General features: G+C 41.7%; 1 protein-coding gene across 1 annotated transcript in view; it reads left to right on the forward strand.

Moving 5' to 3' along the window:
- LOC134803706 (E3 ubiquitin-protein ligase RNF19B-like) overlaps positions 1-17,861 on the forward strand; it is an 82,086-nt gene extending 64,225 nt beyond the window's left edge. The window contains exons 4-9 of the mRNA XM_063776511.1: positions 11,668-11,782; positions 12,228-12,415; positions 12,681-12,822; positions 14,193-14,427; positions 15,349-15,511; positions 15,620-17,861. Of these exons, the coding sequence (XP_063632581.1) occupies positions 11,668-11,782; positions 12,228-12,415; positions 12,681-12,822; positions 14,193-14,427; positions 15,349-15,511; positions 15,620-15,981 (1,205 nt within the window). The 3' untranslated portion in view covers positions 15,982-17,861. The remainder of the gene's footprint in view (positions 1-11,667; positions 11,783-12,227; positions 12,416-12,680; positions 12,823-14,192; positions 14,428-15,348; positions 15,512-15,619) is intronic.
- The last annotated feature ends 11 nt before the right edge of the window (positions 17,862-17,872 follow it).

The raw sequence follows: 17,872 nt of genomic DNA on the forward strand, positions 1-17,872 counted from the left end.
TTGTTTGCATCAACAAACTCACATCGCTCCTTATAAGGGAGCAACTTAAACTTGGCGCATTCATATATTTTATGAGAATCTTGGCAATACTTACATGAGACTCCAGTGCCAGCCGCTGCACTCACAACAGATTTCACCGGTTTCTTCGGCTCTTCCGTCATTGTGGCTTCCAACGCAATTGCTCTTTTTTCTAAGAAAGTAAGCAATTCACACAAGTTAGGAACCTCTTTTATATCACGCTCAAGATGAAATCCACGATAAGTGTAGGAATCAATCTTCCTAGACAAAATATTGACCAATATAGTATCCCAGAACTCAACTTTTTCATTCAAGTTTTTTAATGCTGCAAGATGCATATTTACAGTTGACACTATGGAACGCAGCCCAGAAGCTGTACATTTTGTCAAAACTGGCATGTCAATGATACTATTGACATGAAAATTTATAATTGTTGTACCTATCGTCAATGAGTTTTAAGGCTACCTCATAGTTTCCATTTGTAAGCATTAAATGCTTTATCAAATCTAAAGCTCCTCCTGCCAAAAACGACCGTAAATAGTACAGTTTTTCGCAGGAGCTCAATTTTGCATCCATATCAATGACAGCTTTGAACATACGAGGGGCGTTCAAAATATTCTCGGTATTGATATCTTACAACCTCTTCTAAAATTTCTTTCGTTACTGGCCGCTAAGGTTTATTCGTTGACATTAAAAAAAAGTATAATTCGAACCGAGATGTTCTTTTGTTTTTCTGCAATTGCTGAACAAACACGGACATCATGTGCGAATTGACAATGTTAACAAAATTAGAACATCGATGCGTCATAAAATTCTTGACAAAACAGGGTAAAAATCAAAAAACCATAAAAGAGGAAATGGATTGTGTTTACCGCGAGTCTGCTCCTTCTTTATCTACCATTCAAAAGTGGTCAAGCGAGTTTAAACGTGGAAGGGAGAGTATTGAAGATGACCCTAGACCTGGCCGGCCTGTAGTAGCTACTTCACAAGAAAATATAGATAAAGTGGAAAAACTTATATTAGAAGATGGTCGAGTGAAAGTAAAATCTATAGCTCAAGTAACCAATCTCTCTATTGGTACCGTACATGATATTATCCATGACCATCTTAATATGTCAAAAGTAAGTGCAAGATGGGTTCCGCGAATGCTGACTCGGCTTCAAAAAGACATGCGTGTTGCTTGTTGTTCCGATTTTATTGACCTGTGCGGTGAAAATCCTGATGAGGTGCTGCAAAGAATAGTTACTGGAGATGAAACCTGGGTTCATCATTATGACCCAGAGAGTAAACAAGAGTCCATGCAGTGGCACATTAAGGGTTCAGCTCATCCCAAGAAATTCAAGGTCATGCCTTCAGCTGGCAAGGTCATGGCCACGATATTTTGGGATTGTGAAGGAGTATTACTAATCGACTATAAAGAAAAAGGTGTCAGTATCACAGGACAGTACTACGCTAATATTCTACGTCAGTTAAAGGATGCAATCAAAGAAAAGAGGCGAGGAAAGTTAACCAAAGGTGTTCTGCTTCTGCATGATAACGCCCCCGTCCATACTGCTCATATTGCCAAGGCAGCTATTGTTGAATGTGGGTTTGAAACTGTTACTCACCCACCGTATAGCCCGGACTTAGCCCCCAGCGACTTCTTTTTGTTCCCCAATCTTAAAAAGGATCTGCGTGGAAATAAATTTTCTGACGATGAAGCATTGAAGGCGGCAGTGGAGGAGCATTTTTACACCAAAGATAAAAAATATTTTTATGAGGGATTAAAAAAAATAATTGATCGATCTCTTAAGTGTATGAACATAGGGGGGGAGTATATTGAAAAATAAAAATATCAAACTTTTCGTACTTGTTTGTTTTCATTCTCATACCGAGAATATTTTGAACACCCCTCGTATTTATAAATGGGTGATAGTCCATCACACTCTGGCCATCAAAAGTTTTAATATTAATACAAGGAAGTTTTTTAAATTTACCTACTTCTAGTCCGGAAGATGTCGATGCAGTAGTCTGTGCCGCAGGTGATACTGCAGGATGTAATCGCGTATTTAACGTGGCGATACACAAATCGCATTTAGATTCGTACAATTCATACGACTCACCATCCTCAGGCTCAATCGCAAGGATTGCTCTATTGTACGCTTCGTAATCATTAAATGCTTTAATCACCCTTTCTTTTTTTTGAGCAAGCACTTCAAGTGTCGCTGTCGCGAATTCGCTTGAGGTACAAAATGTTTCTAACCTACTAATCGCCCCTTTTACATATCCCCGACCTTTAATTCCTTTAACTGAGCCATTTTGAACCTAAATAAGTTTGCGAACTTGTGCAGAACACTTGTATGACAATCTTCCAGCTTTCTATTGTTATACTAACTATTAACTATATTAAATAAACAAGATTTACGTCCACCACAACACAACAAACAACACAAGGCGCCGGCACAGATTAATAAATAGTTACTACGTAACAGATACTTCATTCCCAAACAAAAGCAAAAATACCTACGCTATAATAGCCTACAAAACCTTAATAATAATACCTGCTGCTCAGGACAAGAAGAAATGTACCATAAGTACGCGCACAAAGAGTCGAGACTGTGTTGCCCGCCGTGTGAGTCACGTGCCAACGCGTCATCGTAAGAATGCGCTAGGGTTGTAGCTACCCTACCTATGATGATTATTGTAATAAAACGAATGTTGCGAATCAAATATGTTTTAGTTTTAATATAATGATTTATAATTTTTTCACTTCTCGGAATTCTCTGTTATTAAAATTTAATAAGTAGTTGAAAATATCCTAAATCGTGTAAATAATTTTAATAAATATTCAGGAGCAAAGCAACGGACAATCAACGGTTTTTAAAAGTTGTAATACGGTGCTACCAGGCCGATTAATTATTACGTCGTCAAAGTTATTTAAAAATACTTTTTCTAACCCTTCAATATAATTATTAAACTTTCAGGTGGGACCTTTAGCCCGCCATAAAAAGACGAATTTTTATTATAGGCTTTTTCCTTTGTTTTTTTGACTTTTTCACCCATCTACTGCACAATAATTACGTGGTTTCGGCATTTCGAAGCATAAGCGCGGGAAACGCGCGGTGCAATGCGGTGCGAGCGCTGAGGCGGGCGTTCGGCGGCCCTCTGTCGGTTGTATCGTCGACGATACGCCGAGCGGTAGGCATATAGCGCGTGGCCTTGAGCGTGTGACGGAGGCCTGGCGCCGGTGACCGGTGACAGTTCTGCGGTCGTTGACCCGTCGCGTTCAGATACTAGCAGGTGCTAGCAGCTCGTCCGAAGACTGTTCGCCGCAGGTCGCCTCACCACGACGGAAACTATTAGAAACTATACACCAACACAGAAACCGCCTGATGTCGCCGCACGAACTGGCTCTGTTGAAAATCACGACGTTCCGAACAGACGAAATGCTCGTTCTTGTCTTGTTTAAGAATGAAGTCGTTCTCTTGAGAAGAAGAACAGCTACTAAAAATTCATCATCGTTGATGTAGCTCTTGACTTCAAACTTTCCATCTTTATTTGCAAAATGCAATCTTCTTAAAACAGCTCGAAGGACCAATTTTATGTGCGAGACAATTTAAAAGGGCCCTGGTTCTGACGGTGTCTCCACATTAAAACAACTTACTGCAACTTGTATTAAAATAAATTTATTTCAGCTCCACCAAAACATACATTTTTATATCATGACAACTCAATCTCTTCTACTGTTTCTATTCCATTGTTTCCTATCATAGACAAGAGTACAGTAAAAAAACCAAAAGAGTTTTAATATAAATATAACTTGTGTTCGGTTATGAACACAGGCTGTATTGTAGTAACACTTGGCACTTTTAGCTGTACAAAAGTATCTGTCAACTCCGTTTTAAAACATTAAGTGTTGTGAAACACTACAAGCTAATTTTATCGTAAAAGCTGTATAAAGGCTGTATTGTAGTATCACTTGGCACTTGTAGCTGTACAAATGTATCTGTCAACCCCGTTTTAAAGCTATTTCTTATGGCGTAATCTTACTCTCCTATAAGAATAGTAGTTGTATAACTTCTGTCTGTAAGGGTATTATAAAACCAAATGAATAAATGGCAGCTATAGTACAGCTTTTTTCTGTATTACTGATAGAGTCGCTTATAACAATCTTTTGGCGTAATTTTACACTCGTATAAGTATAGTAGTGTAATGATTTCTGAAAATAAGTGTATTATAAAACTAAAGGAATATATGACAGTTACAGTACAGGTTTTTTATTTGTTATACGGATCTCTAAAGAGAATTATAACTTATGTACGGAGAACCGAAATACAGCCAAACGAATACAAATATTCTATTACATATAAAGCTGTTTTAATTACAAACGCTGTAAAAGACACTCCATTTATTACACAGCACAGCTACTAAGATTATAATGCTCTTCAACTATCCTGTAGGCTGTTTAAAAATTGTCGCCATTTTACAATAAAAAAAAAGTATTTGTAAATATAATTAAAGAAATACTTGCAAATATTTAGCAGACTAACGCCGTGTTAGGATTACCAGCTAAAATAAATTGTTTAACCTTAGAATTAATATTTATAAATATTTTTGATACTCTAACCTTAAAAACAAACAGTAACTTTACCGATTTTTGATATTTTCCTTAGGGTTTCTCTTTGTTACTTTGCAGGCGCGTAAATATTTTGCCAGAAAAGATACACAGGTTCACAATAAATAATAATCCGCACTTACCAATAATGTAATATTCCATTCAAGTCCTGTTAATATTATACATAATATTTACTTTTACCATCCACTATAACACTTTATTGTCGCCATTACTATATTACGAATGAACAAGATTAAGACATTTTAGTTTCTTAAATGATTATTATTCTCTTGTAATTCTTTCTTATAACTCATTTAAAACTTATATTCTTATATCGTACTTATAAGAGATTATCTGTAGTGTTAAGGTTTCCTGTTACACCGAAATATAGCTGTAATGCAGCTATTATGCAGCTTATGTATTGCTTATACAGCTACTCTACAGCTCTAATAACGCCAAAGGCTGTATAATTTGGGGCCCTTTTTTTACTTATAAGGGCTGTATAAGCGCTTATACAGCCTTTGTACAGCTTATAGTATACAAATAAACTTTAATACAGCTTATATAGAGCTTGCAATGCTACTTGGGTTGTTAACGTGACACCATGATAAGGATAATGTCTGTCTCTTTCTAATGCGCCATGTTAAAAAGTGACGGTTATGCATACTTACTCAATAACAAATCGGTGTTACCTGTCATGAAAAGTGATTTTGGTTTTAAACAAGCAACAAGTGGTTGCGCAAATTTGCTCTTGCCCACTTTGGAATTTGTCCAAAGGTAAATATAATACGAATTGGGATTGGCGGTAGAGTGTCGATAGCGGGCGGTCGTTTTTAAAATTTATTTTCGTTTTTGTGAGATTTTGTAAGAAATATAGGTTGAATCTTAGTAATTATAGTTGCTAATCCATTTTAAAGTGTGAGGCGTAGTGGTAAGTAGTTTTGTGGTTGTGAATAGAAGTAGTTTAGATATATTTGTGTAAGAGGGTAGTTTAAGGTTCCCAAATCAGCATCCTCATGAGTGAGGATGCTGGTTTGGATGATACCGGAGATGATAACTGCAGCTTTTTAAAGTTTAGTTTGGCTCAACACGAGGATTTTGAGAGATCGCAGTCACAAGCTGGAGTTTTCACCTCAGTCATGGGGCGGAATAAGAAACGAGACTTAGAAAAACGTAAAGAACGGGAACGGGGGGTAAATCGTAATGAAAAGCAAGCATCTCGCTCACGGTCGATCAGTCCCTCTGGTTGTCGGTCAGATTTATCTAGCCGCCATGAGAATCCAGATACCCAGATCCCTCCAGGACAACAATCGCAGGCCCAGTTTTTGGCTGAGTCTCCGCCGGCACACCTCATAATTGGCTCGCAGGAAAATACGACAGAGACACCGACTCAGACTCCTAGTACTCCATTTACGCAAATAGGGCGCGATAAATATACAAATAAGGATCAGGGTCCATACGTAGTTCACGTTCAAAAAATAGAACAGGCCCCAGACTCGGGAATCACTTTACACCCTGTGGCTTTCGGACGTTTCGTGCAAGATAGGAAAAGAGAGTTCCCGAACATAGTAGAGGGTTCTATAAAGAAAATTGGTCGTAACAGGGCAGCTCTTAGTTTTCACTCAGCAGAAGATGCTAACCTGTTCTTAGAGTCTCCCACATTGACCCAAAACAAATACAAAGCGTTTGTACCAACCTTTAATGTAACGAGAATGGGGTTAGTACGGGGAGTCCCGGCCGACTGGACACCTGAAGAGGTTTTGGAGAACATTCAGGTTCCAGTCAATTCGGGGGGTGCTACCCCCATAAAAATTAGACGATTAAATTTCAAAAAAACTAAGCCAGATGGCACATATATGTGGTTGCCGTCGGAAACAGTCATTATAACCTTCGATGGGCAAACTTTACCAAAAAGGGTCTACCTCTGTTTAAATTCCTTGGTGGTAGAGCAGTATTTGTATCCAACAATACAATGTTTCAGGTGCTGTCGCTTTGGACACACTAAAGAAAAATGTAGGTCTCTCCCCCGTTGTTTTCGTTGCGCAGGCGCCCATACGGGTGATACATGTAATGTTGATGAAGAATCTGGGGCTTTTTGCGTTAATTGTCCGCAGGGATTAGGAGCAGGACACAGGGCAAACAGCAAGTCGTGTCCCGAATACATCAGACAGCTAAACATAAAGAAGACTATGGCTGATGAAAATATTTCGTATAGTGAGGCATCCAATCATCATTCCAAAGTCAGCCATAAGTCTTACGCGAATATAACGGCTTCCTCCCCCCAAACTCACCAAACCCATTCGTATGTAAAAACTGTATTTCGGCAACCTCGCTCACCCCCCCAACTGGCTAAAGGTTACGACAGAAAGGCCCACGAGGCTTTAACAAGGGACCCAGTGATTGAGTCCAGGCCAGTTTATCCCGATCAACATCAACCCAATGAATATAATAAAATTTCAGAAATAATTAATTTGATCACTGCTTTTGTAAAAGTATTTTCCCCGGCCACCCCTTTAAGCCCATCTCTGATATCCCACGTTGCGCCATTTATTTCATCCTTGCTCACATCATATAATGGATCAAGTAGTTCTACAGTGGAATTGCCGCAGCATTTCCAATAAAAAACCTGAGTTACTCTTCCTGGTCAATAAATTCAATCCCGTGATTTTAGCCATATCGGAGATATGGTTAAAAGACAACACTAATTTTAAAATTCCAAGCTTCTGTTCTCTAATGGACTGCCGGGCAGATGGTCGAGCTGGATGTGCCCTGTTCATTAGAGACCACATCCCTTTCCAGCAAATACCTTTACCTAATAACAGTCCTAACTTCCATGCAACTTGTGCTCGCGTGGAAGGTATTACCTTTTTATCTCTCTATATTCCCGATCCTTCCTCTCATATTTTAAAGTTAATCAGGAAGCTAATAGAATCTCTTCCACAGCCTCTTATGGTTCTTGGGGATCTTAATATTCATCATACATTGTGGGGTTGTGATAAGAAAGATGACGGTCTAGGTGATCAATTTTTATGGGAAATCATGGACGAATGCAACCTATGTCTACTGAATACAGGAGCACCTACTCTGCGCTCGCTCCCTAACCAAGCAACTAGTGCCGTAGATTTATATTTTTCATCTCCAATCCTCGCTACTCGAATAACCTGGTCAGTTTTAGATAGTACACATGGAAGCGATCATTTCCCAATTTTATTAAGTATCCCTCTCGCATCCGCAAAAAGACCGGCAGAAAATAGACCATTATTAAGGTACAATATTAACGGGGCAGATTGGGATACTTATAAAAACATTCTAGATTCTGAAACTAGTCTTTTACCTCCTATAACTCTAGATTCCATTGATATCTGTTCCGATGCTTTGGTTCAAGCTATAAAGGCATCCGCTGATAAAGTTTTCCCTCTAAAAAATACAGTCGTGGGTAAATTAGCTTCCCCTCCATGGTGGGACAAGGATTGTACTAGAGCCATTAAGAGTAGAAAGGAAGCAGAACGGTCATATGCTTTGAATATGTCGACCGAGAATTTTGAGGCTTTGACTAAGTCTATGGCAGATACGAGAAAATTACTTAATAATAAGAAGGCGGAAGGATGGAAATCATTTTGTTCGACATTAAGCCCCTCTACTCCTGATAGAATAGTTTGGAACAACATTCGGAAATTTAGAAGGTCGTATAACCCTAATAACTGTCCTTTCCCTAATTCGTTACAATGGGCTGAATCTTTCATAGATAGAATTGCACCTCCTTATGTCCCAGGGGTCCTTGATTCTTCCATTGGACTGCTAAACAACCATTCTACTGACGCTCTGGATCAACTTTTTACCATGTTGGAGCTCAGAAATGTTCTCAAAGCGGTTAAAGACTCCGCCCCTGGACATGACGGAATCCCATATTCTTTTATAGTTAAAGCCGGGGATAAATTCCTTAAATATTTTCTAGACTTGATTAACTGCATCTTGCTTTCGGGCCATCCACCCTCATGCTGGAAATCGCAACTGATTATGCCTATACTAAAGCCAGGTAAGGACCCTAAGGACCCTCGATCGTACCGCCCCATTGCTTTATCCTCAGTCTTAACGAAGATTCTTGAACACTTGATAAAGAATAGACTTGAGTGGTATGTGGAAAGCCATAATTTGTTAGGAAGATCTCAATTTGGGTTCAGAAAGGGAAAAAGTACCATGGATAGTTTAGCCATTTTTACCTCTGATATCCGGCTTGCTTTCACTAAACGGGCTTCGGTGGTTGCCGTTTTCCTAGATGTCGAGGCTGCCTACGATAATGTCCAGCTCCCTATTCTCAGGGAAAAATTCCGCAAGCTGAGAATACCGGTGAGGCTGGCCTGCCTTGTGGGTAACCTCCTTTCTGAAAGGCAAATCTCTTTCCGGGGTAAAGATCCCCAAATTAGCCCTACAAGATTGATCTGGCATGGACTACCCCAGGGCTCCGTGTTGAGCCCCCTGCTCTATAATATATACACGCATGATTTAGAAGAGTCTGTTTCTGATTGCCAGGTGCTTCAATACGCTGATGACTTATTAGTTTACTCCTCAAATAAGGATATCATTTCGGCCTGTGCGTCTGTCAATAGCTCCCTTCAATCTTTAAATATTTGGCTTACTACTAATGGTTTGTCTCTTTCTCCATCGAAAAGCTGTGCCGTGATTTATAGTCGTAAATTAGTCTTGCCTAATATTAACATAGCAATCAGGGAAGCTAGAATTCTTGTCCGTCTCTCATTTAAATTTTTAGGGGTCATTCTTGATTCAAAATTAAATGGGTCTTTGCACTTTGAATACGTTATAAAAAAATGTGAACGTGGGCTCAATACTCTAAGGTGCCTTTCAGGAGTTTGGTGGGGTGCTCACCCTATTTCCCTGAGATTAGTTTACAACGCCACAGTTCGTAGTATTTTGGATTACGGTACTCACTTGTTGGTACCGGGCAACAAAGCCGGATTAACTCAGTTAGATCGAATACAATCTAGAGCTTTAAGAATTATCCTAGGTGCAATGAGAACTAGCCCTATAAAAGCCATGCAGGTTGAATGCGCCGAACCACCTCTTAATTTGCGCCGCCAATTTTTAGCCGACAGTTACCTTTTTAGATCGCTGCAATTTTCATATCATCCCATCATCCACCGGTTATATGACCTAAAATCAAATTCTGCCTTAAGCTATAATGAACAGCCATGTCTCGTGAACAGTCTAAGAAAATTCCAATCTTTAAAAGACCCAGTATTTCATTCCCCTCGGCTTCCTCTTTTTGAATTTGATTATGAGATTATCATACATCAACCTCGTGTTATCTTAAATTTCGATATAAGTCACAACGATCCGCATGCTAACGAATACATGCGTCAGATCCTTTCCCGTGAATGGCATGGTTGGAACACAATATATTGCGATGCGTCCAAATTGACCCCGACAGGATGTGTGGGAGTAGGTATTTACCACTCTCAGTATGAGATTGTTCAAAAAGTTAAATGCCCTCCTGAATCATCAGTTTTCACTGGCGAATGTATTGGTGTATTGGAGAGCGTTAAATATATTTTAATCTTCAAGTTAAGAAAAAGTATAATTTTTTCGGATTCCCGTAGTTGCTTACAGGCGTTATTATCAAATCCATTCGCGGTTCGGTGCCATAACCCTATCGTGTACGAAATAAAGAAGAATCTTTTATGCTGCAGGGAAAGAGGACTTGAGGTTGTCTTGGCTTGGGTTCCTGGCCACTCGGGGGTCTCAGGAAATGAGCGGGCCGACCGAGTCGCCAAGGACGCCGTTGTATGTGGTGACAAGGTCCCGTTTAGAAACTACTGTCATGATTTAGTCCCTCTTGCGGCCAGGATGCTGACCCGGACTTGGGCTGCCGATTGGTCTACCTCCAACCGTGGCAAGTCTAAACCTTATTACCTTGTACAACCTTCTGTGTCGCGAAAACCATGGTTCTCAAAAATATTTATTGAAAAACAGTTTTGTTCTGTTATCATCAGAATGAGGTTGGGACATTGCAGTACCCCTGCCCACTTAAAGAAAATTCATATTCGGGACTCTTCTTTATGTGAGTGCGGACTGGACGAAGGAGACCTAAATCATATTTTCTTTGTGTGTCCGTTATATAATCACGATGGCCTATACGCAGATCTCGTAAGTCTTAAAGTCCCTTTCCCCACTCACATTTTAGAGTTGTTACAAGTTAAAGATAGGGACATCTTAGTGGCCCTGATCTCTTTTTGCAAGCTTAATAATTTAAAGTCTTAATGATTTGATTGTTTATCAATTTAATAATAATATTGTCTCTCATTTTTCTTCATGTCTAATATTACTAACCTAGTAGTTGTGAATCGTTTTCTCAAACCCATACTAACCCTTTTGATTTTTTAGAAGTATTCATAATATGGATTAGCAACTGTGGCTTCGGTAAGATTTCGCGTTCCGAATTATTTGATTATTGTTAACGCAAATCGACATGACACTGGCAAATTAATAGAAGGCCACAAAAAAAAAAAAAAAACGAATTGCTTGATAATATCATTGCCTCGGCGCCAGGAAGTGATGGGCGGCCGTGTTAGAATTTCAATACAACTTTATGGATGCACTTATAGTCTGTACGAGGGTTCTTCAATATACAATTCTTAGTACGAAGTCACGAACCTATTCTAACTTCGCGAATAATGTAAATCGCAAACATACCATTCTACTTATGTGTGATTAGATACTGGATACAGTTTGTGACAATCGAGTGTTTCCCGGCATGTGTCCGAGGCAACATTGGTGTATGTACACAGACCATCTGCCTAAACTTTTCTACGTCTTAGGGTTTTAAAAAAGAAGACACAGGACATTTATTCCTATCAGGATCCAAAGAGCTCGTGATTCTCAGTAAAACATAAAATTTACAGAAATGCTAAGTGGCTTCTCGCGCGTCGCACTCACGCTGGTTTTGTGACTGTGTGCGGCTTTTTGGACCAAATCGCACTGCGCTGCGTGCAATCTGATCTTGTTTGAATCTTAGTAAAGAAGATGTGCTATAATTACAGACGTCCGGCGCATCGTGGACAACCCGGTGTTATACGACAAGTACGAGGAGTTCTCGGTGCGGCGCGCGCTGGCGGCCGATCCCGACACGCGGTGGTGCCCCGCGCCCGACTGCAGGTGGGTGGCTCAACTGGTTTCTACCAGGAAATGTAAATTGTTAACCAAGGGATGAAAGGCCACCCATTTCGGCCGAGATATTTAGCGACAATAGTTTGAGTGAGAATACCATGTCATGTATACACATGACTTGTAGCATTTCTTGAGGTAACTTTTATGTACAATTGAGGTTCCTAAAAGGATAGTTACTTATTTATGGAATCGGAAGTTCAATGTCAGAATGGAAATTATACGACAAAACCATTTTGAACTAAATTTTAATTTCTAATAATAAAAAAAATATTGGAAAGTATAACTCCCTTGGGCCGAAACTTACCTATAATTTTCAATCCCCTTCATAAAATAATGAAATGAAAAGGAACAATCTTACACGAACCGAACCGAAGTCCTACAATAAGCGAGGCTTGTTGAATCGCTACAGACTCTTAATGTTGTTATCGTTTAGTTTCGCGGTGGTGGCGACGGGGTGCGCGTCGTGCCCGAAGCTGACGTGCCTGGCGCCGGGCTGCGGCGCGTCCTTCTGCTACCACTGCAAGGCGGCGTGGCACCCCACGCAGACCTGCGACGCCGCGCGCCGCTCGCGCGCGCCGCCGCCGAGGACGCCGCAGCCGCAGCACCAAGACTCGGACACGGGTAACTGAACACGACTTTCTTCAGAATATGTCTGATTCCTGCGACCCCTCCGGATGCTGACTTGCATGAGTCATTTTCCTCTTATTATTCGTCGTTATTCTTAACAGAATTGTTTTCCTACCGCTACCTCTTTCGCTCGTTTTGTAATAATGAGAAAGAGGAAGAAATATTTACTTATAGGTATTTATAGGTAGTGATCGTCTGACAGGGGCATGCAGTAAGATAAGGATGCCATCAATTGTAGGTATAACGACGATGTTTGCAGGTGAAGTGAAGCCGTGCCCGCGCTGCGCCGTGCTGATCGTGAAGGTGGAAGATGGCTCCTGCAACCACATGGTGTGCTGCGTGTGCGGCGCTGAGTTCTGTTGGCTGTGCATGAAGGAAGTCTCCGACCTACATTACCTCAGGTTTGCTTTACTGTTTTACTTACCGCTAGACTTATGTTGGTTATGACGACGATAATATGGTTATTAATTTATTGACATACAACACCCTTTCATTTATGCATATTAGGTACAAAAATAACCTTTTCACTTCTCATGCTCAAAAAGTGCACCTTTATGTCGTGCGTAGACGACAAAAAATCACATTTTATGCTCTAGAGCATAAAGTAAAATCATCTATTACGACCCTTATTGACTTAGCAATAAAGTCCAAATTCTGCCATACAAACTGCCAGCCCTGCCGGCGCGCCCCCGACCGGCGCTCTCCCGATCGGCGTGCCCCGCGCCTCCGACCGGCCCAAGAACAATTTTCTTTAGTCTTGAATAAATACGTTAAAATAACCTAAAATATTTGATTTTTTGTATATTTTCCTCGCAATCGAAGTGAAAAGCAGAGTGTACAACAAGCTTCGCTCAGACCAAAAAATTGCCTCGGGTAAAACTCTTCAACTGATCTGAATCTGACCCACCACGCGAATCGCCGCAACAGTCGACTGAAATGAATCCCAAATACAAACTGGCTTTCCAATTTCTGTCTGGGGCAGACTGTGTGGGGCAGAGTTGTGATTTGTCACTGATTTCCTCTAGAGCTGGTAGATAAAATACCGAATTTGCTCAAATACTTGTTCGTCAATATTTTAGTCGATGTATAACTAGATCGGGTCGCCACTTTCCCGAATGAAGGTTGAGCGATGGGGCTGAGATACGCGTCATACTCGTGAACGGGTGCTGTTTGTGGAGACTGGTCTGTTTAAGCTTACACGAGTTATTATACTTAGTAACTTTATTTTTATTAATTAATTACAGTGAGACGCCTCATTCTGCTCTCGTATGTTTCTTTTCTCTTAATGAATGTGTTAATTATACAGGATATTGACTCTTGGAGACCCTATACATCTCTAAGGATTGATAAACTATATAATCTTATAGTTCTGACATTTACAGAGACATTTACACCTCTAAATATTATAGATTTTTTTGTGTTTTGTTTCTGTATTTTTTATGTAATTCGACATTAAGAGACCGTATACATTTCTAAGTAATTCAAGGGATGTTTACAAAAACAACATAACTGACTACACTGGTTGACACTTGAAACGATTAACAATGTTCTTAAAAAAGTGTCAACCGCTCTAAGCAGTTATGTTGTTTTTGAAAACATCCCTTCAATTGTAATACGTTAGTTTGAATCGTTAGTTGTATTTTATAAAATTGTTGATGTATTGTTATTATTTTTGCTTGTATGTAAATTCAATGTTGACGTGTAAAAGTGCCCTTGTGGCCCATTTGCTGAATAAATGTTGATGTTTGATGTTCGATATTGTATGGTGCAGTCCGAGCGGCTGTACATTCTGGGGCAAGAAGCCTTGGTCGCGCAAGAAGAAGCTGCTGTGGCAGCTGGGCACGCTGGCGGGCGCGCCGCTGGGCATCGCCGTGGTGGCGGGCGTGGCGCTGCCCGCGCTGCTGGTGGGGCTGCCGCTGTGGGCCGGCCGCCGGGCGCACCGCCGCCTGCGCCGCGCCACCGTCGCGCGCCGCACCGCCGCCGTCGCCGCCGCCGTCGCCGCTGCGGTACCTCATCTATACCAATATACCGAGTTCTTTATAGGGACTGGCCTGTGTTCCCTGGCCTGCAACCTTGTGGTAAAATGGGAATTAATAACTTAACACTGACGCTTACTATAGCTGGCCCGATCACGTGATAATCTGTCAGTATTTTCATAAACGTACTTCCAGCTAGTTTGTGCATTAAATCATGGGCTAAATCTTAATTTTTACGGGTGCGCGCACAATTTTAGGAATAAATTATGTTCAGAGCAAAACTTTCTCAAGTCCTTAATGTTTTTGGGGACTGTAAAGTTCTTAATTACTTCCAACTTCAGTAACGTTTGTTAATTAACGGAAATCTACTTGACCCGTCGCCAAATGAAAGTAATTTGTGGAGTAACGAATTATTCCATATATCCATTATTATTATGCCGCATTTTCATTGACTATCAATTTCAATTCATTTATTTAAAAGACAACAATGGCCCGTAATAATACGAGACTGTTTGTTTCTAAATTCTAAATAAATATAATAATAATAATGGTTAGTAACAATACACACACGACGACACAGGATTATGACAGAATTTCCGATTTCTTCGAATGCGGCTTCTTTTTAAAGAAAGGAAGCTTAATAGGGGCTGGAAATGTTACGTTATTCTATCTTCACATTGTCTGGATTTTGCGACTGATCTTAGCATAGGAACTGTTAACCGATTATGCGCCTTGCGCGCGTGCAGACCTAGGGTTGGTGTCGGAGATGGTCACCGCACTAAGGCGTCGCCCTGACTATTAGATGAGCGTCGCCCGCTATTACGGGCGTCGTAGTATAATTCACCCAAGCTATGTCTGTTTTTCGTGTTACAATGAATTACATCCATTGTTTTCTCCTTTAACAGTAATTAAATGTATTGAAGGATGCGGTATTAAAACATAATATTTCAGCTGCTTGTGTCGCCGATCGTGGCGGGGCTGGCGGTGGGCATCGGCGTGCCCATCCTGCTGTTCTACGTGTACGGCGTCGTGCCCGTGTCGCTGTGCCGCGCCGGCGGCTGCGCGCGCCGCCCCGAGCCCGACGCCGTGTCGCGCCACATCGACCCCAGCATCGGTCAGTACACTTACACTTTGTTACTGGCTTTACTACACATTCGAGTACTTTGTGTTGACGAAAAAAGACTTGCTTGTTTACTACAATTTGACATTCGGTTCGTTACAGGCGACGCATCGCTGTCGGCCGGGTCGGCGGCGGTCGAGCTGCGCGCGCCGTCGCTGGCCGCGCTCGCGGGCTCGCTGGCGCACGAGCCCCACGAGCCGGAGCCGGAGCCCGAGCCGCAGAGGCTCGAGGTGACGGCCGACGTGACGGCCGACGTCGCCAGCGCTAGCTGGCCCGACGACCTGCCCTCCACGTCGTCGCGCTCGGCGCGCCTCAAGAGCCTGTTCCTGTACGGGTCGGCGGCGCCGCCCGACCCCGAGGCGCCGCCGCCGCCGCCGCCGGGCGCCGCCGCGCCGGCCGAGCTGAGCGCCGCCTGCGAGACGCGGCTGGTGCGCGCGGCTGGCGTGCCGGCGCAGCACTCGTAACGAACGCGCGCCACGCACTGATCCTCACGCGACCGACCCCTGCGGCGCATCCGTGCTAGTGCGCCCCGAGAGACCCGTGCTCCTCGCGACCGAATATCTCATTTGATTTAATACAGCATACCCTATCGCGTTACTGTGTAGAGGAATTGGCGCTCGGATAAAGGGACTCGTACGTAAAGTAGACTTAAGTGAAATGAAGTGTAAGTGGTAACGAGACAGACTCGTAGTGTGAGTGGAGCGAAGTGCGTGGAGTTGCCGAGTCCGGGATTGTTGTGATTCGCTACAATTGCTATTTTTATCGACGCGTATTAAATACGTTTTGTCCTGACAACGAATAGCAGAGGAATATGTTATGGTGCTTTACACGCCACTCTGTTATACAACTGGAATGACTAGATAATACTTAGATCCGCCGGAAAGCATCCCATTTTGATGTGGAAACCCTATTGGAGCTTTGTTTCACGTCCCGTCTTAGATATCGCGTTGGTAAAAATTGGCATTTCACGGGTCATCAATGGTTCAGCGAAAGATACTTTTGAGGTACATGGCACAACTGATTTATCAATGTACCTCGTCAGATATTGTGCTCGTGAGCCTAAAGGCGGCTCGACCGAGCCGGTCCAGCAATCATCCTATCGGCTGTATTGTCTGTCTATTCTACCTTAAGCTTCCGGTTTGCAGTAGTTGCATTGTTTGAAAATATCAAATATCTAGACGCGAGTCAGATTGTTAAATTTCTTTGTAAAATAAGTGCGTGTTGTCTTCGAAAACAACGTCTCCTCTGTAATCACAAAGTCTGTGGCACAGCTCACGTAAACTGTACTTTTCTTTTTTCAAAATCTGGGTAATCTACCTCCGCCAGACAATAAGACGACTTGTATTTGTGGTTTTTGTAGAACAAAAATCGTTAATTCCCGTCCCGCGCATGCGATTAATAGTTATATGTAGGTCAGTAGAATGTTTCATGTGTGCCAGTTATGACTTTATGAGCTTGTGTGTGTGTTTCGAAGACAACTTACATTTTTTTTTTACTAATTCGCATTGCATCTGGTATTTGTTGATTGTTCTCTCTCGTGTAAACAGTGATAATTAGGAATTATTTAATTGCCTACCCCTGTTGCATGTTATGTTGTGTTTATTTTATGAATGTAATGAGTCATGGCTGAGAGCAGTCGCTATTTTAAGAGCAAACGCATTTCAGGCTGTCCAGTAGGTATTAATAATTTAAAACGGAGACGTTGCAAATGTAAATTCGCAGCGACTGCCCTGCCGTGGGAACATCATTACATTATTAAAATAAACAATGTTTAGGCAGGGCCTCGGGCGCCGGTCCCGGGAGTCCCGGCGGCGTAGGTTAAGTGAGCTATTCCCGGAAGCTCCCACCGCCAGCCGACTGTGAACCTTATGCTAATGGCATAGAGTTCACCGTCGACTGTATGGAATCGCGGTGGTAAAGGTATTAAATACCGACACGGACAAAGTGCCAAAAATATGTAGGTACACGCTACCTTAATGTATGTACAATATGTAGGTACACGCTACCTTAAGCTTGTACAATAAGGGCGAGTATACATAATTTAGCACTTTGTCCGTGTTGATATTGAATATATATGTACCTTGAGTGTAAACACCCGGAGCAGCCGGCACAGTCAGACAGAGAAGGGAAGGGAGGAGCTGCGGGCGCGCCCGCTCTGATAGATGCTTGCGCTTCTAAAGCAGTGTTACTCTATCCGATATTTGTGATACTTTGAATAATTACTATTAACGATCTAAATTATTTAATTTTTCACGTTTGTAGGCGAAAAGTAATTCTAAGCTATAATTATTATGTTATGTGAATCATATACCTACAGTAAACGATTAAAATGTGATTAAACTTACTACTTGTTTT

Source organism: Cydia splendana, chromosome 2 (assembly GCF_910591565.1).
Source record: "Cydia splendana chromosome 2, ilCydSple1.2, whole genome shotgun sequence".
Lineage (NCBI taxonomy): Eukaryota > Metazoa > Arthropoda > Insecta > Lepidoptera > Tortricidae > Cydia > Cydia splendana.